The 23,746-nt window shown below is 41.9% G+C and overlaps 1 protein-coding gene across 5 annotated transcripts in view; it reads left to right on the top strand.

Annotated features, from left to right (window-relative positions):
* Positions 1 to 23,746, top strand: part of tspan9a (tetraspanin 9a) — a 211,111-nt gene that overhangs the window by 181,231 nt on the left and 6,134 nt on the right. For all 5 annotated transcript variants that reach the window (XM_079680012.1, XM_079680011.1, XM_079680010.1 and 2 more), the window contains 5 exons: positions 10,386 to 10,577; positions 13,125 to 13,199; positions 21,057 to 21,158; positions 21,452 to 21,583; positions 22,914 to 22,997. In XM_079680012.1, the coding sequence (XP_079536138.1) occupies positions 10,386 to 10,577; positions 13,125 to 13,199; positions 21,057 to 21,158; positions 21,452 to 21,583; positions 22,914 to 22,997 (585 nt within the window). The remainder of the gene's footprint in view (positions 1 to 10,385; positions 10,578 to 13,124; positions 13,200 to 21,056; positions 21,159 to 21,451; positions 21,584 to 22,913; positions 22,998 to 23,746) is intronic.

Here is a 23,746-nt window from a genome sequence, read left to right as displayed (position 1 = left end):
TGTACATGAGGCGTTTGTTTACTTTCCGACCTTAGACATGACGGAGTTCACTGAGCTTGTTGTCTTTGTGCTCATGTTATACAGCTTTGTAACTGGGTTATTGCAGCCAACTAGGGATTTGACCCACCCGTCGGATGCTCAGAGTCTAACGGGGCGTGGTTTGCAATTCGCCCAGCCAATAGAAATAGAATAGAAATTGGCACTCTTTTATCACTAGGTTCGTACCACCTCTCTAGCAGGGACTGAAAATGGTCAAAAGAATTCCCGGCACTGAGTAGTCCCGGCGGTGTGAACGCGACATTATTGGTACTAACGGAACTAAAGAACCAAAGTACCAGGGAAAGTCCTGCGGTGTGAATGCGGCTATGGTTGCCCTTCTGTTTATTCTCCGCTGTGGACGCTCTGGCTCTTTTTCTCCCTCCCCAGGCAAGCGTTTGCTCCTGCTGCTGTAATTCAATGCAATTCCTCCCTCGCTGTAATTCTCTCCGGTTAGACCACCAGCAGATGACAAACACCCACCTCTCCGCCTCTTCCAAGGAACGGGAGGACCGTGCAGCAGAGTTTCAGTTAGATTTTTTTTGTTGGTCAACATGTCGGTTCAATCAATCAATCAATCAATCAATGTTTATTTATATAGCCCAATATCACAAATGTTACATTTGTCTCAGTGGACTTCACAGTTTGTACAGAATATCAGTATGACAATACGACACCCTCTGTCCTTAGACCCTCACATCGTACAAGGAAAAACTTCCAGAGAAAACCCAGTGTAAAGGGAAAAATGGGAGAAACCTCAGGGAGAGCAACAGAGGAGGGATCCCTCTCCCAGGACGGACAGACGTGCAATAGATGCCGTGTGTAAATTGAAAAGATAATACATTTGCAACATAGGTAGTCCAAATGTTTGGAAATGCATGTGTGTATAATAGGAAGATGAATCCATGAGTATATCCATTATGATCCAGGACCACAGCCACGACTCAAGATCCAGGACTCGCAATCCATGACACAGGACCGCAGGATCATCCATGACTCCGGATCCCGGCGTATATAGACACCAAAAAGAAAGACATTTGGGGAAGCTGGGTTAATCGGAACATGACAGTACACAGGTATAGACAGAGAGAAGGAAGAAGTAAGATGTCCCCCGACAAACTAAGCCTATATCAGCAAAACTAGGGGCTGAATCTAATCAGCCCTAACTATAAGCTTTATCAAAAAGGAAGGTCTTAAGCGCACTCTTAAAAACGGATAGGGTGTCTGCCGTCCGAACACAAACTGGAAGCTGATTCCACAAAAGTGGAGCTTGATAAGAAAAGGCTCTGGCTCCCATTGTACTTTTAGAGACTCTAGGAACAACCAACAACCCTGCATTCTTGGAACGCAATGCCCTAGTAGGACAATAGGGTATAATGAGTTCTTTAAGGTAAGATGGCGCCTGCCCATTAAGGGCTTTGTAGGCGAGAAGAAGAATTTTAAATTCTATCCTGTGTTCTATAGGGAGCCAGTGTAAGGCAGCCAGAACAGGAGTAATGTGGTCCCTTTTCCTAACTCTGGTTAGTACACGAGCTGCAGCATTTTGAATCAGCTGAAGCGACTTGACTGACTTATTGGTACACCCTGATAATAAGGAGTTACAATAATCCAGCCTTGAAGTAACAAATGCATGGACTAGTTTCTCTGCATCGTTTTGAGGCAAGATATGCCTGATTTTTGCAATGTTACGTAGATGGAAGTAGGCGGTCCTTGAAATTGATTTTATGTGGGCGTTAAAGGATAAATCCTGATCAAATATAACACCAAGATTCCTTACAGTCCTACTGGAGGCCAAATTAATGCCATCCATAGTTAATATATCTTTAGATAATTTGTTTCGTAGATTCTTCGGGCCAAGTACAATAACTTCAGTTTTGGTCGTGTTTAACATCAAAAAATTTAAGGTCATCCACGTTTTTAAGTCCTTGAGGCAGTCTTGAATTTTATTTAGATGATTAATTTCATCAGGCTTGATTGATAAATATAGTTGAGTATCATCCGCATAACAATGAAAGTTTACAGAATGATTCCTTATAATATTGCCTATCGGTTGAAATCTTCCGGACAAAATTAGAAAAATGCCAGTCAAAGGCCTTCTTTGTTATTTATTGAGCTTTAAAACAAATTGATAACGACTCTATATAATAATAATAAAAAACGGAGCCTCTCTTTTCCTCCCCCTCTTCCATGGGAGCCTGCCTGCAGGCAGCAGTCTCAGGACACCTGCACTCTGAGGAGACCTCCACTCTCAGGACAGGAAGTGCACGCTAAGAATTCCAAAATAAAATTGCCACTATCAGTACAGCGCCACTTTCCAAACAGAAAATGCACGCAAATACAAAATAAAATCGTATCGTGACACTTATTATATACATATGTATGTATATATATACTGTATATATAGATATATATATAAAAATAGGGACACCTTGTATTGTTTACTCTCAGTACAGCACCACTTTCCAAACAGGAAATGCACGCTAATACAACATAAAATCGCACCGACACTTATTATCTATATATACATATATCTATATATAGATATATATTTATTTATATAAATACGACATCTTGTATTTTAGTTACACCCGCTAGACAACAGTGGAGGGTTCGAGAAACAACCGTGTTTGCCAGGTGCACCGCGGCGGAGGTGGGGAGGTTCCAGCTGGGAACCTCCGCCCCGCTGCGGGACCGTGGGACCCCTGAGTCAGACGGTGCGTCTTGGTCACGCTTCATATCGGCCGGCCCGGGAAGGAAGAGACACGCAGAGTGGGGGAAGTCCCCCACCCCAACTCAGCACACCCTCCCGGCCATCAGAGTCGAACCCGCAGTTCGGACGAACCGACCGCCAGAGCACCGGCACTTGGTTGGGCCGGCGCGGAGGCCCTCTGACAGTGGGTCGCGTTTGCCATTCGATCAGTGAGAGGAGAGGAGAAAAATGCAACAAAAAATTTCAAAATCCGTTAATATATGGATGAGTGGGGGGGGGGGGGGGTGCTGGACACAGGCCGTGGGGGGACACCCGAGACCAGTCTCCCCGGTAGAAACCGGGTGAAATAGCCATGTCATTTGAGCGAAAAATGGCTAAGTCAACTTTTACGAGAACCAGGCTGGGGGGGTCAAAAGGGCTTGATCAAGGCCGAACCAAAGTGCACGGTGGGCGGACTCATCCATTATGATTTGAAAACTTCCATCAAACGAGTTTTTCGGGGGACGGGGAAAATACGTGTTCGTCACTTCCTGTACTGACAGTGCAGGTGTCCTGAGAGGTAGTACCCCTCACTACAGTGCGCAGTAACACAGGCCCCTCCTTCTCAACCTCAAGATCGCCCCTCCTTCTCAACCTTTGAGCATGCGACGGGACGCCCCTCCTTCTCAACCTTTGAGCACGCGACGGGACGCCCCTCCTTCTCAACCTTTGGAGGCACGTGACGTCTCGACTCCCGTGTTGTGTACTTACCCAGTCACAAAAGTAACATATTATATCTTATATTATTAAAATATATATCATTCTGATGTCTGTGGTTATTTAAACATTCCCTGATAAACGTTATTTCAGCGTCAATAAATGAGTGTTAATCCCAGTGTGTTTAGTGTGCAACATCACATTCAATTCACGGTTTTCAAAACGTTAGCCACATGCTAATGCTAACCGGAAATGAAGAATTTTCAGAATAAAAGTGTTAAGTTAATAGTTAGTGTGAACTTCCGGTTTTTTCAGAATAAAACTGCTTTATATTAAAACCCTGTATTTAATTTAAATTATGTCATATCAACATTGATTTTAATTTCTTACAGTAAGAGAGGTTTTGGGGTTTAGGTTTGGGAGGGAGGAAGGAAGATTAGGTAAAAAGGTAGGGAGTGGTTAGGGTTAGGATGGGGGGAAGGGAAGGGTTAGATTGAAGGGAGGGAAGAGAACTGCTACCCCGGAAACAGGATGCAACGCGTCATCAGTGAAGCTCGTCACGTGCCTGAAAGGTTGAGAAGGAAGGGCCGTCCCGTCACGTGTCTCAAAGGTTGAGAAGGAGGGGCGATCTTGAGGTTGAGAAGGAGGGGCGTGTGGTACTGCACACTGCAGTGAGGGGCTTCTGCCTGAGAGTGCAGCCTACACCGGAACTGTCCTGAGAGTGCAGGCCTGCAGGCAGACCCCACACACAGCAGCTGATCTCTGAGCAGGAGAGGTGGGGAGAGGCGGAGCTATAGCTTCAACGTTATCAGGAAATGATCGTATAGGCGTAAACGCGGAGCCGTTTACAGATCTACCCACATTGGGACCCGTTATCGTTATCGTTTCCGTGTCGGCCTCGTGTGGCCGAACCGTCTATCTGATAGTGAGCTGTAGCAGATACGACCGTTATCGTCCTCGTGTGGCCGGGGCTTTATTGTAAAGTGGTACCCATTAATCATGAAATAATTCTGAAAAAACGCAAGTGAAGTTTCTTTGATTATTTATTTTACAAAAACTTGAAAACATGTTATTTATTGCACAAGTGTTTCCACTATTGGGAAAAATGTGGGGTCCATGCCAGACATGTTGAAGTATTAACAGCTTTACAACGATACTTGTCACTTTTATTAGTCTCCTCTCTGATCCATGTACGAGCCTGCAATTCAGTCAAAGTTTCAGAGTCATTCATGTGCTGATGAGAGCAGAACTTTATGCTTTTTGCAGGATGTACGTGCAAACCATTCATTTTTGACAAAATGTTAAATGAGACATGTAACAACAAATTATTTGTTATCAATTTTCATTATTTTAGGCTAAGAATGTGTTGCTTTCATTACTTAATCAGTGGGAACCAATTATTTGGAGGACCTTAGGAAATGTAAAAATCCAAGGGTAGTTTCCTTTTTTACATTTTAAGGCTATGATATATGGTGTACATTTAATAGAAAACATGCTTTTCACATGCACCCGCCACCAGGTTGTTCAATTAACTGAAGAAGGAGACTCCAACACACATGGGCGCCCACTGCACTCACACACACACACACACACACACACACACACGCACGCACGCACGCACGCACGCACACGCACACGCACACGCACACACACTCACTCACTCTATCAAACTTTACAACTCATTCACAGAACCATTGAGCTCTTGTGATGAGAGCAGCCACAGTAGTAATTTGACAAAAGCTGTCATTCTTCATGACAGGACTGTGACCTCTCCGAGTGTTCAGGGTGTGAAGGTCAATATCATCCCACTGCCACACACACACACACACACACACACACACACACACACACACACACACACACACACACACACACACACACACAAACACACTGTATACCCCGCTCTCTGGCCCCCTTCCTCTGGGTGAGATTGAAGAGGGGTCCCGTGTCGAGAGGCTCCGTGTCACTTAGCCAGTTACAGCAACTGATCATTCTCGGAGCCAGCCATTCGGATAAAGGGTCAGCCACGATTTCAGTCTTCATCTCCCCCTCTTAACCCGAACCCTCTTTCTCCTGCACACGTCTCACGTGTGCATCCAATCTTTCTGGCTTTGATACTTTCTATCCCTTTTTCAAACGTCTTATGGTTTGACCCCCTTCACCTTTTCTTCCTGTTTGAAAATGTCCTTAACAGTTGATTCTAACAGTATTATTTTCCCCCTGAGCTTGTTAAAGGGCCACACACAGCACGGAATAGTGTCACACCTCATGTCTTTCAATTTCCTCCACCAGAAGGTCAATGTTGCTCTTCTTTCCTTCTTAAATTCTGTCTCCTTTGGTCGCTTTTTCCACAGTTCACGTTCCGAAAATCGACCTAAATGTGTCCAGTCCTGGAGGTGCTCTCAAAATATTTTACGCCTACGAAAAGTCAGACAGTCTCGCAGTTCTTTCTTACTCGTTTTTATTGAAAACCAAAAAGCCGCAGCAAGTAGATTTCTACAGGCCCATCTTACCTCCCTTCTGTCTGAGGTGCTGTTCACTTTTTTTCAGTAGGTTCTGTGCTCCACACTGCAATTCGTGTTTCATTATCACGGCTGAAAGATATGTTCCTATCATCCTCAAACATCTTTGCGCCTCATGAATGCATTGGGATTTTAACCAGATAAAACAGATACTTTGTTTGAATAGCTTCTTCCAGGAATACATATTTGAAATTCTAAAGCTGAAAAAAGGACCCTCACTGAAGCCTTTTCAAATTTGAATGGAAGTGAACCTGGCTACCTGTCATTTGTCAACCTCAGTTTTGTAATGATAGGTCTCTGCTCTACTAAGTTGCATACAGTACATGGATTGTAAAAGCTGACTAATAGCCCAGAGCAACCGTGCAAGCTGCACAGATTTATTAATTGCCGCGTAGAATCACACTGGGTCTACTGTAGTTGCATCGACGACAAATAATGTTATGCAAGCAGCAGTAAGGTTAGTAGAACTTGGGGATTGGAGTGACTAGAAAGCAGATACTGGGTGCGAGCACTATTGTCAGATCAGAAAAGTAATTGCACCAGTTTTTGCATTGACTTGCGTCACATCGTTCACACCACCAGTGAATTGAAACACGATGCATAAACTGCTATTTTGGTATATCCATGTCCCTTTTTCCAGTTCCTTTTTCCACCCACTCAGTTAATCGTACCCCTGCAGCATGTACTTTACATGTCTGATTGATGTATTAGCAATGACTGCCTTAATAGTAAGCCTTCTCCGTGACTGTTTACAAGCCTTGCTGCTATTTGGGGATTCCTTGATCCTTCCCTGCAGATGGGATATCAAAACATGGCGGCCCCACAATTAGAAGTAGATAAAAAGCTCAGTGTAAAGGCTGGGGGTCAAGCCCAAGTCGCACAATCCAAGGTCAGACAATGAAAGAGATAAGAGCTTATACTGGAGGTATTTTCTGTGGCCCCTTCACAAAGGTCTAATGTTGTTGTTGTTGTGGTCGTAGTGTTAGTAGAAGCAGGGCAGAGATTACTGCTCGTGGCCTCAGATCAGACAGATTGAGCAGGGGCTGGGGGGTTTCACGGTCACTTAAGAGCACGACACACTTGGACAAGCTCCCTTTACTGGGCATTAAACACAATTAAGCGAAAGCGCTCTATAACTCCCTACCTGGACTCTTAAACCACCTTGTGTTCCCCTCGCGAGCATTAAGTCCTACTCTATCTGGCCTATTGCCATAGTTCTATTCCTCCCCTGCTTCCTCTGAACCATTCCTCACGCTTTACATAATCTGGCTTTATGTATATTAGCTGCACTATAGGGACATGACCTTTACCAGCTTTTTCAATTGACGTATTCATTCTCCTTTTTTTAATTAGGGTTGCACAAAAGGGCCATCGGGTGCTTCCCAGCTAATACAGTCGCCTCTGAATTATTTAGACTATAGATGATTGAATGTCGTACAACACTGCTGCTCCTCTCTTTCTCTCCCCCTCTCACGAGTGGTCAGACCACTCTTATGTTCTGGGTGATGAATCCAATGCAACTTTACCGTCATATATACAGTATGTGACTAAACGAGTGTCCTTCTCTCAGATTCTGCAGGGCGGGCTTATTTGCTGCCCCACTTGCCTTCGACCTTGACAGCAGCACTCAGACTTTGTTTGTTAGAGCGCCTACTTCAATCATTCACAAGATCACACCCGCAGCATTGTCTATCAGTGCTAGAGTTTGAGCACCTTTTATCTACCCTGAGTCATCTATGCACATGCAGCCTTGATTATTTTTCTCTCCGTGTCCTCACTTTTAATTGCAGCTTGTCATCTCAGTGCCTTCAGGAGAGCATGTGTATTCATTCAATTTTTTGTGAAATGTAATATTAGACACACCTAAAAAAACGAGTAATGTTCTAGGGTGGTATTCTTTAAAAATATAAGTATAACTATAAACATATGTAAATGTGGTTCTTTGAGTGGATGCACTTCACAAAGTTTTGCAGGGATGCAAAACTCAGCAGCAAAACAGTTACCTACTTTGTTAGTCTAACAATTCAAACTAAATGGTAGCAGAAAATGTCAATCTAAATTTAAAAGAAAGACACATTTCATGAATTCGGTTTCTTTATTAAATGAAAAGGTGTTAAATATCACTTAAATGAAGCTGTTCTCAGCAAGCAAATCACAGACAATGAACTTGGCATTTCAAATTCCCTGCAGCTACAGTATAGGGAAGTTAAATGCAAAGTTAAAGTTTATATTATGTTAATTCTAAAGTTGATGAACATAAATGCAATTGTTTGCCTTAATAAATATGAATGCCAATAATAAACACTAATGCAGTGAAGTTCACTACTTTCAGGTTACTTCATATTGTGTCCTTGTGCGTTGCTTGAAATATATAACTAATGTTTTGACTGTAGCTAATGTTATACTACAAACAGTACAAAACAGTAATTTTTTTAAGATTCCTGGGAAAGTGTTAGAAGATTTGTTATTTTCAGGGAAAGCATAATCCCTGAGGTACACCTACTGAAACAATGTCCCTCATGGAGGTCAGCTGCACAAAGGTCATGGGTTATTTAGAAAGTCACTGCACTCCTCTGACACTGGAGATGGGGTTGCTCTCAACTCAGTTTATGTACCTACAGATCCTATAGGACTCATTAGACCTGATGCATCCCCCACCACCTTGTCAGGCTTGCATTTAAAACCCCAATGTTTGCCTTCCACATCATCCCCAGACATCTCTGAGAGCCGCTTTTGAGTTTGGTGGACTTGTAATGTGCCATTTAGTCATTTAGTTTGCCTGCAATGTGACACAGCTGATCAGCAGAATTGTGCTATCACTTGTTGTGAAAGTGCTGCAGCACATCTCAATGTTTGTTGTGCTATTCATCAGTTACATGTTGTCCGATTTTGATCACGAGCGCTGTGTGTGGTCGATTCATTAATTTGTTGTGAAAGAACAAAAGGAAGCAGGGATGTATTCATAACTCCTAACTGCTGATGACTGTGTGTGCACACGTTAGTGTGTGCTTTGGTGTGTGTTTATTTGCATGCACGGCAGGTTTTGCACATATTGCTGACAGGCAAGTGTTCTGTGGTGCGAAGATGGGAAAGAAAAGGGGAGCAGTGGGAATAGAAAGGTAGAAAGGGTGACGCTGCGATGATTTACCATGGTGCCGTGCCATATTTTACCTCATTCGAGATTTCTTTGGGTATTTCATTCTCTTAGGCCCCGGCAAAAATGTAATTTGTAAGAAATAGTCAATCTGTTTACAGTTCTGTTTCAAATGGGTGTTGAGAGATGTATCATAGATCTCTTCATTTTCCTCCCAAAGTGCACCAGATTGATGCTTTTAACTTCAATATTTAAAAAACAACTCACATGCAACTATGTGAGGTCCACACACCGCCTATAAAATAGCACTTTACCTCTGCTTACACCTATATGCCGTGAGCTGATTATCGAGCCTTCATTGTAACAGTCGTGGGTACACGGTGTATGTGCGTGGGGAATGTTGCAGTAGAACATTCCACTGTAGCGACCGGTACATTAATGGGAAACCCTAAATGTTTGAGCACCCTCTATGAAACGTCAAGCTACCCACAGCACCCCAAAATAAATCTCTGGTGCCGCCACTGAGCCTGCAACCCCGTTTTGAAGAAATGTGCAGTGCAAAACAGGCTCATTGCAGCCACTAATGCCAAATATCAGCATTTTCTTTCTTTTCATTTGTTTGCACATATTGCAAAGTGGCAAAGTATTATAACTTATTGTTCTAGCAAAGGGATTGCACATTTGTATTATGTTTTTGTTTTTTAGCACACAGACTTATGGAGCATTGTTTTATTATTACTGTTCTAGCAAAGGAATGCTCACGTTCATATTGATGTATTTTAATAAATGTTAACTTGGCCCATTACGTGACTATTTGTGTTGGGGGGGGCCAACTTTTATTTCTCCAAAGGGGGTGCCTGAAAGAAAAGTTTGAAAACCCCTGCTCTAGATGAACCTCAAATCTACTGCAGGTCGTTTTGGGAACGTTTTTAAATGTTTGAAGGTGGCAGTAATTACATCTATGTTTGTTCTGGGTTCAGCGTTATCAGCTCCCACATGCAGAATAAGCACGGCCCGAGTCCAATTTTTGCTAATCTCCTGCAGGGCTGTTATTTGCTTATCTTAGTCTTAATTGGTGTAAACCTTTTTGATTTTCGTGTTTTTGTGACTATGTGGGCAATAGCGCCTGTTGCACTGGGCTTTTTTTGTTTTTATTAAGAGATAACCTACCCCAACCCTACTGTAATTTTTCTAAAAGGTCTGTCATTATAAGCAAATCTTGAAGGGGCGATCTTTAAATTGTACTTGTTCGTAATAATCACTCCTGAAGCTAACCATGAAAATCTACTGTTGGTGTCCTAACTCTTTCTTATCTCTTGCCTTTCAGTTATGTGGCTGCGGGCTGCTGGGCGTGGGCATCTGGCTCTCTGTGTCGCAGGGCAGCTTCGCCACCTTCTCGCCCTCATTCCCCTCACTGTCCGCTGCCAATATGGTCATCGCCATCGGAGCCATCGTCATGGTAACGGGCTTTCTCGGCTGCCTGGGTGCCATCAAGGAGAACAAGTGCCTGCTTCTGAGCGTGAGTTTAATTTACATACCTACGCAATGTCCCATTATAAATAAGACAACCTCAGATTGCTTTCTTCTTATAAATACATTCACACACTGTGACTCCTCTCTGACTGTTTCTCTCCTCCTTTGAATATTTTCACATTCCCCAAGCAAATATTGACGGAAATGTCTTGTGGAGACAGCCTCTCACATATGTGTCTACACACCCACCCACACTGGTCACAGGCCAGAGAGAACTCAGCGGTGTATCTGTGTTTGTCTTCCGGCGTAGGTAGGCGACTGACAGGACGGGTTCAGTCTGCATTGTGTCAAACCTCAGGGACTCTCATGGACAATTAAAGAGCAGTGTGAATCTCCCATTCTGCAAATGAACACCAACGCATTTGTGTCATTCCAATGACTCTGGACACATCCCAGAGAAAGCTGTCAGTCAAGAGGCCTTTTGTGTCACCACAAGGTTGAATTACCAAATGTACAAAGCGCGCTGAAAGCTCTTGATACTTCTGAGCTCAATATTGGGGATGTTCTATTATTCCTTGCAAAGTCTCCTCATTGCACTTTTGTCGCATAGTTGTACAGGTGTTTTATCTTGAGCAAGTTAATTATAAAAGTTCAACCAATGGAATGAAGTTAGCACTGCGAAGAAAGAAAGAAAGGGAAACTTTTATGAGAAGTGGAGTTGGGGCTCTTGGTACTTAACATCACAAACCGCTCAATCCCTTGAAGCTCCGGCATCAGTCAAAAGCTCCATCGAATCCTGAGTGTTCGACATGGCTTCCTCCACCTGCCTAACAGGTGTGAAGCAGCGAGAGGAAGAGAGCAGAATAGCATATAATATAACAAATAGCAGCTTAATGGAAAATGTTTTTATGCTTCTCATTAAGTCTCTTTCGACATCTGTATATCAGCTTTTCACGTTTAGCCTTGATAATTATTTAATACAAAGGTGTATGCAAGTCATTGTTGTTTTTTATCCCCAGTCCATCTGTCCCGCTAAATACACCCTTGGGTGTGTGTGGTGGGGGAGTGCAGGATATATAGAAACATCAGAGTGGGTTTAGATCTCCCGCAGCAAACAGATCTGAGCATTTACCTTGAAACATTATCTCTGAAGATACTCTGCGGACAACTCACTCTGGATTAGCAATATTCAAAGGCTAGACATCCTTTGCGGTACATTTTCAGTCTCTCTTTTTCGCGGCCAAAAAGTGTTTACTGATACAAATTGTAGCGCAAAAAAAAGTGGGAGAGAGAACACTAAAATATCTGACTGAAGCTCTTTAAAACCTCAAAGTGTGAATTGCTAGCAAATTAGAACATACACACAAAGCTGTGTGTGAATAAATACAGACACCTTCTCACTTTATGCCATCAAAGCACCACCAATTTATTGTACAGAAGCTGTCCCTTTCAGCGCCAGTAGAATGTGACAAACCAACTGTGAAGTGATAACAGCAATACGCTGAACTGGCAACCCAGATGGTTGACTAACATCAAACTGTTGTTCATTTGGGCCTTGACACAAATAATAGTCTAAGCGCTTCTTTCTATATGGGTTTGTAATAAATGGGTTTTCCAGAATCTGGGTTTGTGCACAGCCTCATCCCATGCTGTGCACAAAAGCTTGGTAAATATTGAGCTGAAGTGGAGTCAAGTAGGGTGAGGACAACAGTAGATGAGATGCAAGGCTGTGTTGGGAGAGAATCTTGGGGGGTTTATTAAGCCTTATTTCCTTCCTCTCACACGTTCACATGCCCTCCAGCACTTACAGTAGATTCCCCTTTTTTCTTCCCACCTTTTTCTTAATCTCTATTTTCCGTCTTCCATTATCTACTTTAAACACTTTGTTTTACAATCACACATTCCCTGCACACTAGCTGAACATTTGCTGTAGTTTAAAATATTGAAAATATGTTCATTTTCTTTCTTGCCGCTGGTAGTCAGTTGGATTAGTTTACCGCAAACACAGGAACTGGTAGCAGCACCCCAGGAGCTCACTTATTAAAACATTACATCTTGTTTGTTTAAGTGGAAGGCTTTTTTTTTGGCAGCGTGAAGATATCCTGGAGTTTTATTGTCAATTAGATTATCATGCAACCAACAGAGACTCAAGTCTAGCAAATTAACCCCATAAAATGACGTGTCTTTTTTGCAATTTGTATATATTTAGCAGATAAGATATATAGTATTAATTAGTGAAATGTAGTGGTGCTGATAGGCCCATTTTTTTACCCTTGGACTAAGTCAAACTAGCTAGCTAGCTAGCTAAACTACGCTAACATCGTTTCATGTTAACCATACATGAGTATCATCTAACTCTTGAGAGAGCATTATGCATATTTTAGAACTATTCCTTTACCCTAAATTGACTTTATTTGACGTGAGAGTATCAATAAAAAGCTCTTTGAATCACACAAGGCAGAGACTTTTGAAAAATGCACATGACTCTCGGATACAATATTCAACATGTTTGTATCAGCATTAGTAGGTAGATCAACACTACTGTCAGAGCAATGTTAAATCAAGCCCCCCTTCCCCTCTCTCTGTCTGACAGTTCTTCATTGTCCTGCTGATAATCCTCCTGGCAGAGTTGATACTGCTCATCCTGTTCTTCGTGTACTCAGATAAGGTAAGTTCATTTGGCTTACCATGTTATGGATGTTAAAGCTAATGTATGGTATTGTTGCTCTTCACTCTGTAACATTTTCTTTATGCCTACCAGCCTATTTCTACAGCTTACCCCTAAGGTGTACAGTACATGCAATGCATCAGCTGTCAGGCGTACATTCATGTCTTAAAGCGAACAGACGCACAAAAGCTACACAAAGTAATAAGGTGTTAGTGTGATAAACTCTCTTCTCCGGTTGCTTCCGGGTATCTTAGTTCACTCTGTTTTCTGTGGTTGTTTCTCATGCAGGAGGCTGAATATCTTCACTCAGCCACTAATCCTGCAGTCAAAGGTTAGGCCATAAAATGCAGCCAAATCCCACCAGTTGGCTCCCTGTAATTGGCCCCAACCACATTTCCCATGACCCCCACATGGGCTTGAGTCAGGTGAATGTCTGTGTGGTTAAAACAGATGACGATATGTAAAGCTGTAGAGACTTTCAACAAACAGACTCTTCTCCATGTGTCATCACATAGACAAATGTTTAAATCGTAACATGACAAATGTCTTGTGTGGGAATAGCACTCAAGACTTTTTATCTGTTTTCAAGGACACGTCGTAGTAGATAGATCCGTCTATTTACATTATCTTGATGCTGCCCGGCCCGTGGGGCGCGAGCTAATTCTCGCTCATTTGTTCTGAGGTTATTGCTCAAACTTAGTCTCTCAGGCAGATAAAGGAATTCATTTAGCAGACGATCCATTCTCAGATTTAGGTCTCGGAGGCAAACCCTGTCAGGAGTAAATAATGTCTGTTGCCTTATCTCCAAAATATTACAGGCTTAACTTTGAAAAAAAATAAACTCCAAAACCTGATGTGGAATTTAAATGGAGACACCCTTGACTTCACAGCAGCGCTTTTCCACTGCCTGTGAAGTTTGGAAAAGATAGCCAAGTGGGCTGAGAATTTATTTAATGTCAAATCAAATGAGTGTGCATTAGTACGGGGGAGGGCATTAGTCGGGTAGAACTGCCTCATTCACACCAGTGAATTGCAACCATATTTTATGTTTCCCTCATGTTGCCAAATGACAGTGTTTATCCTGGCTTAGACTTAATGGGATGTGAAACCACCATCGCAATCCAAATATATTTCCCTTTATTGGTCTTCCAATGTCATTGAAAAGAAAAGTAATAGAAGCAAATTACTGTATATCTTATTGGAGATGGCGTCTTTACACGGCCTCCATATAAGACATCCTGCACATTTCAGGGAATTGTATGTCAGTGTTTTCAGACTGCATTATATGTCAGGAACGTCAAGATTGGTTGAAGGACAGTATGTGTCTGTCACGCAAGGCCTTCAGACATTGCCGTGTTTTTTTTCCCTTCCTCTTGACTTGCCTCTCCCTAGTGAGATATAGTATGCTGTGTGAGGCTCTCCTCATCCTATGCTACAGGCTGTGATCAGAGGAATCACTAATTCACTTCTCCTGTTTGATCTTCTAATCACAAGGCATTTATTAACAAGTCTGGAAGACACAAAGTATTTGGCAGCTTTTGAATGTGTTTCGGCGCGTAAAACAGATATTTTAGTCTTTCAAATGGGTCATCTTAAAATCATGAAAAACTGTGATCCTTCCGGGTGACAAGCTGTCGACGAGATGTGGGAAAGAAACAAACATATAGTATCTGGTTTTTCCTGTGGAACACATTTTTCCGCAGCTTTCATTTAGTCACACTTTCTTCCTCTCCTTATTTCTGCATTTCCACCAGTTTAATCCTACTTAAGAGCTTCTGCTCTTTCTTCTTAATGGAGAATTTCGCTCTCTTCTCTTTCACCCCGGCAGTCTTGCCTCCAGGTATGTGTAGGTAGCCCCTCTTTCCATCCAAAGCCCAGTGGTGTTAAGCTCTCTGATTAAATGCCATGTAGAGGCCGTGGTATAATAAAGACAGGCCCTGCAGTTAGCAAGCAGCTGACTACAGCAGATGGCTGGGCCACAAACCAGATTACAGCCATCCGTCTTAAATGCAGTGACCTCATTGTTACTGCCTCTGCCGGCCAAACACGCCTAGCTGAACACCGGTTTTCTAGCTCAGAATTAGAAAGCAGAAACTGGTAAGCACAAATGGGAAGCACTATGTGCTAGGAGAAGGGGAAAATGTAGAGGTGGACGTTGATACAGGTGAGAAAAAAAGGGAGGTGAGATATCTATGGCAGGGAAGGAAAAGAAGATAAATGTGTAGGGTGTTAGAGGAAAGAGGAAGAACACAAGGGAGGGCAAATGTGGCAAAGGTGAGGTGTCCCTGCATTTTTCCTGTAATTTAAGCCAGAGTCAAGAGAAAGTCATGGAGCAGGAATTAAGGTTGATTACAAAGGTCACTAGAGACAGTTGTTTTGTATAAACTCCTAGCAATATCCAGAGAATCAGCTCTTTGTCCCACGTTTCTTCAATCATACATGTATCGAACAACAGTAGATTGCCCTTCTTAGAAGCCGTCTCACTTACTGGAAATTCTACATTTGGTTTAGGTAGATTGTGCAGAATGCAGGAAGGGTTACATTACATTACCCTACAGAAAGACGCTCCAAAATCGTGTCGTCATTTCTCTTGGCATCTTAGTGTAAATAACCCTTCCTATCACCTTTTGTTTACTCCTGGTTTCACAACAACAGCGTTGTCATGAAAAGGCCCATTTGCTTGCTACCTTTTCATACAATGACCGGCGTTATTCACACATTGGCTTTATCATTACACTACAATGGAGCTGGCAGGGTAAGGTCTGTTTTATGGCCATTCCAAATTATTCTAAAATGTGCATTCTCACAAATAGCTCCTCTGTAAAGTCATGTTTAGATGATTTCAGAATCGTATTGCATGTGTGAAAAGGGCATAGTTTAGAGAGCAGGGAAGGCTATCCTACACCCATTACATTACATGTCACTTGTTAGACGCTTTTATCCAAATCCCCACACGAGGAGTTTGGGGTGAAGTGTCTTGCCCAGGGACACAACGACATGCTGACTGCAGTGAGACTCGAACTTGCTACCCCCTGATTCAAAGTTCAGCGCACTATACCACTGAGCCACAGTCGCCCATGATTTATCTTAATAACAACCCAACAAACCAGTACCCATATCTAGTCATGTGTTGCATTCGTTTACAGGACGAATTATGTTCACTCCCTGGCCCAGCTTTATTTATTTCCAGACCAATTACAGAGAAGTAGTGAGGTCTTCCCCTCGCTCTGTCGAATGCCCTGGCCTCAGGCTCCCCGGCACAGGCTTGCAGAGCAACTGAGGGAATCAAGCATCCTTTTTAATGATGTGCTGTTGGGGACCTCTGGCTGTGATGCTGTTTCTCTCCACATCATTTAATACACTTTCCGGGCAGTTAGCTAACGCACTTGTCCAGTTGAGCAATGAGAGCAAGAGTAAAATATTGTTAGGTTCCGTTCTCAGGGTACTCGAGAGTCAAAGGATGTGAACATTAGAGCCAGTTTGCCCTGACAATATACATTTGACCCATGACGTATTGTGAAATAGAGTTGAATTGCATTGATCACCCTGGAAAGAGGAATCATTACATTGAATGTAACACATTTGGTGTAGAAAAGAAGGTTGGTGTGGGTTCACATGAGCTGATCCTTCAAAAGCTAATAATGTAACAAAGGTTGGGACTAGAAGTTCAGTGTTTAGGTTATGACGTAACACTTTTTTAATACTGTTGTTAAGCTCACTGAAAATAAGCACAACAGAGAGTGTAGTCTGACAATAAAGAAAAATAAGTGACAATTTGTTCAGAAAGATGTAACCATTTTGAGACTTCATAAAATGATTCATGTTCAAAGACTGGATGTGAGATTAAAGAGAGGAGAAAAGGTGAGAAGAGTAGGGAATAAAAATCGGCAAAAGAGTAGTCCTGCAAAGTGGAAATGTGGAATAACTACAATCCTCTTTTTTACTGTAAATACCCACACGATGTATGCCTATCCCCCGCTGTACCATTGGCAGGATTATAAAGCTTAGTTGCTTTTATGGAAAAGATTCCACACATTTTTAGGCTAAGCTACCTTCTAGAACAAGTCAGCAGCTAGCCGGTGAACACAGTGGATCATATAGAAATGACAGAGATAACTCCAAAAATACTGCACTAGTATCTGAACACATACATGTATATTGAGTTAACAATCCGGACTCAAGTATATATGTTCATTTAATTCAGTTCTAACAGTTACTTACCTGTATATCATTTGTGTTTTATCTTGAATTGTATTATCCTTCTGTGAATCTGTACTGTCCTGATGTTCGCTCTCACTCTGTTGCTCCTTAAACTCCTGAATTTCCCAACGGGGATTAATAAAGGTCCATCTTATCTTATCTTATCTTAAAAGCCAGAGCTCACAGGAGGATGAATTCTGAACGTGTGCACCAAATGGCAAGCCACACGTCTGAGAATAAATGATACTGCTATTTTGTATCTGCTGGATGTGTAAATAATTTAAAACCTTTGTCACTTTCACTTTAGCAATGTCTGTTGTGCCTCAAATGAACAAAAAACCAACAGATATTGTAGGTTTAAATTAAGACATTTTCTGGGCTTGGTTTATTGTTAGTCAAGATGTTGTATACATTATGCCTTGGGTCTCCCTCAGTGTTGTATAGCAGGCTCCAGTCAGTGTGCAAAAAAGTGGCAGAACGTAGTCACGCTAAAACAAATTATACTAAAAGTAAACATTTTCTCATTTCACAGAAGTTTCCTTTATTAGTAGTATATGTTTACTACACCTCCTGGATAGTCTTTTGTTACAATGTTTCTTTGGTGAAATTGTACTGCTGAGACTTTAATTCATTTGGAATTAAACACTGTAAAATCGTTTGCAGATTGTAATTGCTCAAAGTGATGAATAACAGTTGGGTAAAACTTAATAAAACTCACACAATGCTCTAATTGCTCTTCCATACACACATTACAACACCTACTGCAAACGAGCATTGCTTCCTGTTGTTTTGTGAGAAATACAAACTGCCTTCTGAGACACCAGTTGTTAGCCAGTCATCCTTTGAGGCAAAACCAATGAGAAAGAAATACAAAAGAACCAACTCCAGGGTACAATAACATGTCTCTACACTTGTTACTCTGTGGCAGATTAGTCACCTGCACAGACGTGACCTTTCCTGTCGGGAGAACAAACGGGAACATTGGATTGAAGGTGCAAATTCAACATTTAAACGGCAGCAAAAACATCAAATCCTTCCGAATTTTTTTAATGGAATCATTCGGCTCAGTAATGGCTGTGCACTCAAGTAATGAATCGGGAGTATCCATGTCTGCACACTGACAGGTCCCAGTGTACCTGCTCCCCGGAGTGTTCACACGTCACTGGATCTGGGCCCAATCTGACAGTAGGGAGTCTTTTCACTGGAAATGTGTCCGTGCCTCTGAGATAAAACCCAAAAATATGCTTTTGACATTTTGGTAACTTTTAAATCATTGTATTGCTTAAATCTTAAAAGAAATAGAGATGAAGAACCACTTTAATACCTTGCCATTTGGCAATTTCTGGCTAGTGGTATTGTATGATTAACGTGTCCCAGGTGACAGGCAGGCTGGTGTTTATCAGACAATCCAACACCCACTCTCTGTTCTCAGCTTTTGTGCAAAATTACAGAAAAAACAGACCAATTTGACTAGAAAGCCCATTCAATCCTCCGCCCTGTCAACCTGCACATGTGGGCTGTTTCTCTGCCTTTCTTTGACTGCTCTGTGTTCACCGTCCTTCCTGAGCTGAACACTTACGATGTATGTGATGAATGTGCTGTCCTGTATTGCTGAGCGTGGACTTGGTCTGCCCAGAGGAAAGCACAAGCTTATCTATGTAATGAGAAATATGAGTCGTGTCTCAAGGTTTCGTCAATATGCCACACTAAAGGGAATGGAACTCATGCCCCGTGGCCGCTTTCATATAAAAGTTATCAGGACTTAGATCTGTTATTTGTAAAGTATTTCCAGTAGCAGCAACCTAAGCTTCAGTCAAGAAGTTAGTTTTCCTCATCAGAAAAAATAGGCTAATAGAACAAAGAATGTGTGTGTTTGTATGGGTTCCTTGCGCAAGGAGAAAATGGGTCAGTGTTGCATGATCAAATCCCTCTTTGCTCTGCAGTCATTTGTCTGCCTCTCGTTAGCGGTAAATCTAGATCATTAAGTTTCATTTCAGGCTTTAACAAAGACTTCCACACATGAAAAAGAAGAGATTCAAAGACTTATTGGCGACTAGGAAGATGATTTTTATTGTAGACGGGGGCTCTCCTTTGCTCTCTAGTGACTGTGTTAGTGCAAGGATTCAGTAATGAGCGAGCAACACATGCACACTTAGATGGAGAGGAGAAGATACAGTAGAGAATAAAAGCAGAGATGTATGATGCTGCTCTTCATCTCATTGTCTTGCTCTAGAACAGATATGGAAGCCCTTCGGCCTGAGGAGGAATAAGCAGATGATGCTCCTCTTCATCAGCGCAGTTACTGAGTGAGAAAGAAGAATGTGATTTTAAACGAAACTAATCTTATTTCAAAGGTTTTGAATATGTTTTGAAATTGGTTTTGCATGATTAATGGTTACTAAAGCATTTTATTGCCAGGGAAACTTTAATTACACTGTACAAAAAATCATCTGTTTGACTTTTATGTTTAATTCAGCAATTACTTTTCTTCATTCAGCTGAGAGAACAGGGTTTTGAGGGTTTTTTTCTTCCAGCATTTGAGTTACTGAATCGCTTCATTTGAAGCTTAATCTATTTCCTGTACGATCAAAGGGTGTTGAAAGTCTCCCGTGTACAGAGCGCAGAGCTAAACAGGTAATTAGCCAAGTGACGTTATAACTCTAGAACATTTATATGTTGTAATAAATAGGCTGACTTCTACCAAGCTGCGTCTGTCATTCTTTTCAATAGCAGGATATACTGAGCAGCATCCAAGCGATGTCTAGTTGAACACCAGTCCTCCCTCTCTGAGTAAAGAAATGAAAGAAAAGCTGAAAACACCTTGTTGTGTCGGGCTGTGACAGCCGTGATACAGCTTCTCTTATTATACCAGATTCTTAACCAGTCTGAGGCCTTAAGCTTCAACTATTAAAGCAAATGTGTTATTTTTATTGCAATATCACTTCTGAAGATGTACAGAAAGGTTCTGGCAACGCATGTCATTTTTCCAGTAGTAATTACCCAGTATCTGAAGAGACTCTCAATCTGTCCTGGCAGTTAGCAAATCCCCACGGACGGAGCGAACTGCAGGGGAACTAAGGCTCTGATTTTGTATCTCATTAACACTTCCGATGAGATATTAATCTCCATCAGACATGGCACCACCCTGAGCATATTGTTGCTGTTCAGTCAAGAGGAAAATGATATGCTGCTGATGGGCATGTTGAAACAAAGTGTGTTTAGCGAAGCAACACATGACATGTCAGAACTGAAGTAGTCGTGCACAAGTCCGAGACACCTTAGCAGGGTTATTTTCAGATGACAAGAAAAAAGTTACCTGTCAAAGAGCTGCTGTCGTTTTCCACTAATTTGTTAGTATTAAGTGGCATTTTCTTTCTTCACATTCTAGTAACTGTCAAACCCTGCTATTGTACCTTTTTCATCGTGTTCATGAAGAACAAATCCACCATCAATCCTTGAAAAACACTTAAAAGCACTTTGCTACCATCGCTATTGTATACATCTGTGAGAGTGACATTTAACATGAAGGCGCTGTAACAAACACTCAAGCTGCTTCCTCTTAAATTATAATAGATGCCATAGTTTGTTTAACACTTCTTCAAACAACCCCTTCAAACCATGGTCTCTAACTAAGGTCGGTGTTTTTTACTTCTCCAGGTGAGTGAGAACGCCAAGCAGGATCTGAAGGACGGTCTGGCTCTCTACAACTCAGAGAACAACATCGGCCTGCGAAATGCCTGGAACATCATCCAGGCAGAGGTAGGCAGACCACTCACCGTGCTTTACATATTAGAAACATTAGCATGAATGTTCAATCGTAAGACTGATGGTAATACATAAATGCAAATATTCAAGCTAATGTATTTCCTGGCTTGGCTTTAATGCAGCACTAAAAGTCCAAACTAGCTGTTGAAGTATGCGTCGCTCTTTATTGCAGTCCTCTTAAGCAAATGGAATAATTACAGAAGTTGTTGCATTAAAGTTAGTTTGAAGTCCCCACGGTCTGACAGCATTAACTCATTTTGTGTCACATGTGTGTGTGGCATTCACAGTGGAAGTGCTGCGGTGTGATAGCATACAGCGACTGGCACGAGGCCCTGAAGGAGAAGGTGGTTCCTGACCGCTGCTGCCAGGAGCATTACCAGAACTGTGGGCAAAACTCCACAAACATGTTCTGGAACAGGGTGAGTTACCATAAGCTCTGATTAATAGTATTCAGACATTTAAACTTGAATAAAGACAGAAATGTACCCAGGATCAACGCTGAATACTGTTTGAAAAATACACAGATTCATTCTTGGTCTTGATAAAACTATGATGCTATTAAAGGACTCTTCTTGGGCAGATGGGCCCAACTGGTCGCAGGGCCCCTGAGGCAGAGCTTCTGTTTGATGTGACTGTAAACATTTATTGTCGTAAAGTAATTAAACAACTACAAAGAGACTCTTACTAACTGCAAAGAGATGTAAAAAGAAGTACAGAGAGAAACAAAATGACTACAAAGAGATGCAAAATGGCCACAAAGCGATGCTTCATGACTACTAAAAGACACAAAACGACATCAAAGACACTTGAAACAACTACAAAGAAATGTGATACAACCATAAGGACTCACAAATTATTCTCAATGAAACAACAACCTAAAGTTAACAGTTATTTTGTGCCCAATTGGTCTGGAAACCTTGTACATGTCTCCGTCCAGGGGCCCATTCTGTCATAATCTGTCCATCGATATAACAAAGTGGAATCATCAGCCACATCCATTTGACAGAGATGATCAAAAATCATAAACATTTTATAACAATCTAAAGTAGAATTATACTTTTTGTCTTATTGCTTAATTCTACTCATCTGATTTGTTTCCTTTATGTATGAGAGAACAGGCCCTTTTTTCAGCTTCTTGCACATTGTTCACCAATCTCCCCCCATTACATGTCTAATCTCCCATTGGTTTGGCTTTTGGTTTGTAGCAGGTCCAAAGTAGGGGATTAAAAAGTGTAATATAATTGCCAAAATGAGAACAGGCAGACATTGAGCTGCCCCACTGGGAAAGCACAGCACTAAGAGGCTGTGTGTAATCCTGCCCAGAGGAGACGGCCACACACTACACAGTTAAGACTCACATGCTGCCTCAGCACCCACACTCCAGAAAGGGCACCACTTTGCAGCTGAACCCAACATTAAGTCCTTCACCCCACCTCCCTGCTAGTGGGTGACCTGCGAATGAACCCAGATCCGTATATTTTTTAAGTAAGTGCACATGTGCCCCATAAGTCTGCATATAAAAGTCATCCCTCATGGGTAATTCTCCTGTTTTAACACCTCACATGGTAGTTCATTCATCCGAGGCTGTATCTCATATAGAGATACATTGTATGTGAAAAAAATGGTCATAGGTGGTTGGGTTTTTCTAGGTGACCAAACATGCTGCATCTGAAGTGACATGATTCCTCTGTCACACAGGAAATTAATATCTCTTGAGTGTTGTTTTTAACAAGATGTATTCCATTTCAGGGCTGTTTCGAGAAAGTGGAGGAATGGCTGGATGATAACAAGCACATGCTGGGAACCATAGGCATGGTCATCTTGGTCGTGCAGGTAGTCATTTTCTCCTCCATTTTGCTTAGCTTCACTTCCATTTATTTATATATCTGGTTGCATGTGTTTGTCTCTATCTGTCTGGTAACCACATGTCTGGAAAAAAAGAGAACATTGTGCGTCCAGTGGACTTTTTTGCCACCATCTGCCACTGAGAGTTATGAGGTCTTTGCTCAGGGTGCATTCTGGGCACCCATACATCTTGACCTATTAAAGTCCCTGTCTTCTGCATTCTGGTCTTGTCTGAGAGAATCAAAGATACCTGGCTTTGTGCCATGCAGGCTGGAGCAACCATTAGAAGATAGGACATAGATACTGAATATGGAGGACCAGGTATAGAGTCACAGATTAAAGGCATAGTAGGGAAGAGTGATAGATATTCCTTCTAAGATATCACTTCTCTTTTTGTCCTAAAATCAGTTTTATATCCTGTACGGTGAGCTTTTCACTGCCTTTGAGGTTCATTCTCCACTTACTTGGAGATTTTGTTCTAAAAGTGTCTGCTACAGTAAGTGAACAAAGCAAAGTCTACTTTCCCCTTGCGTATGCAAAAATGTGACTCCTGGAGTGTTTTGCATTTTGTGCTTTTTTGGTCCAGACTGGCAAAGTAACTGTACAGACATTAGCTAGATCAAATGCGACAACTCTGTGTGTAAAGAAAGTGTGTGTGCACAGTTTGTGTCACAACTTAGACTCTGACTGATTTCAGAACCCATCAGGAACTCCAGTGTCTGTAATATTCCTCCAGT

Source organism: Notothenia rossii (genome assembly GCF_949606895.1).
Source record: "Notothenia rossii genome assembly, chromosome: 5".
NCBI classification, from domain to species: Eukaryota; Metazoa; Chordata; class Actinopteri; order Perciformes; family Nototheniidae; genus Notothenia; species Notothenia rossii.
Note: the sequence above shows the minus strand (reverse complement) of the source record. Positions and strands in the feature narration are given on the sequence as shown.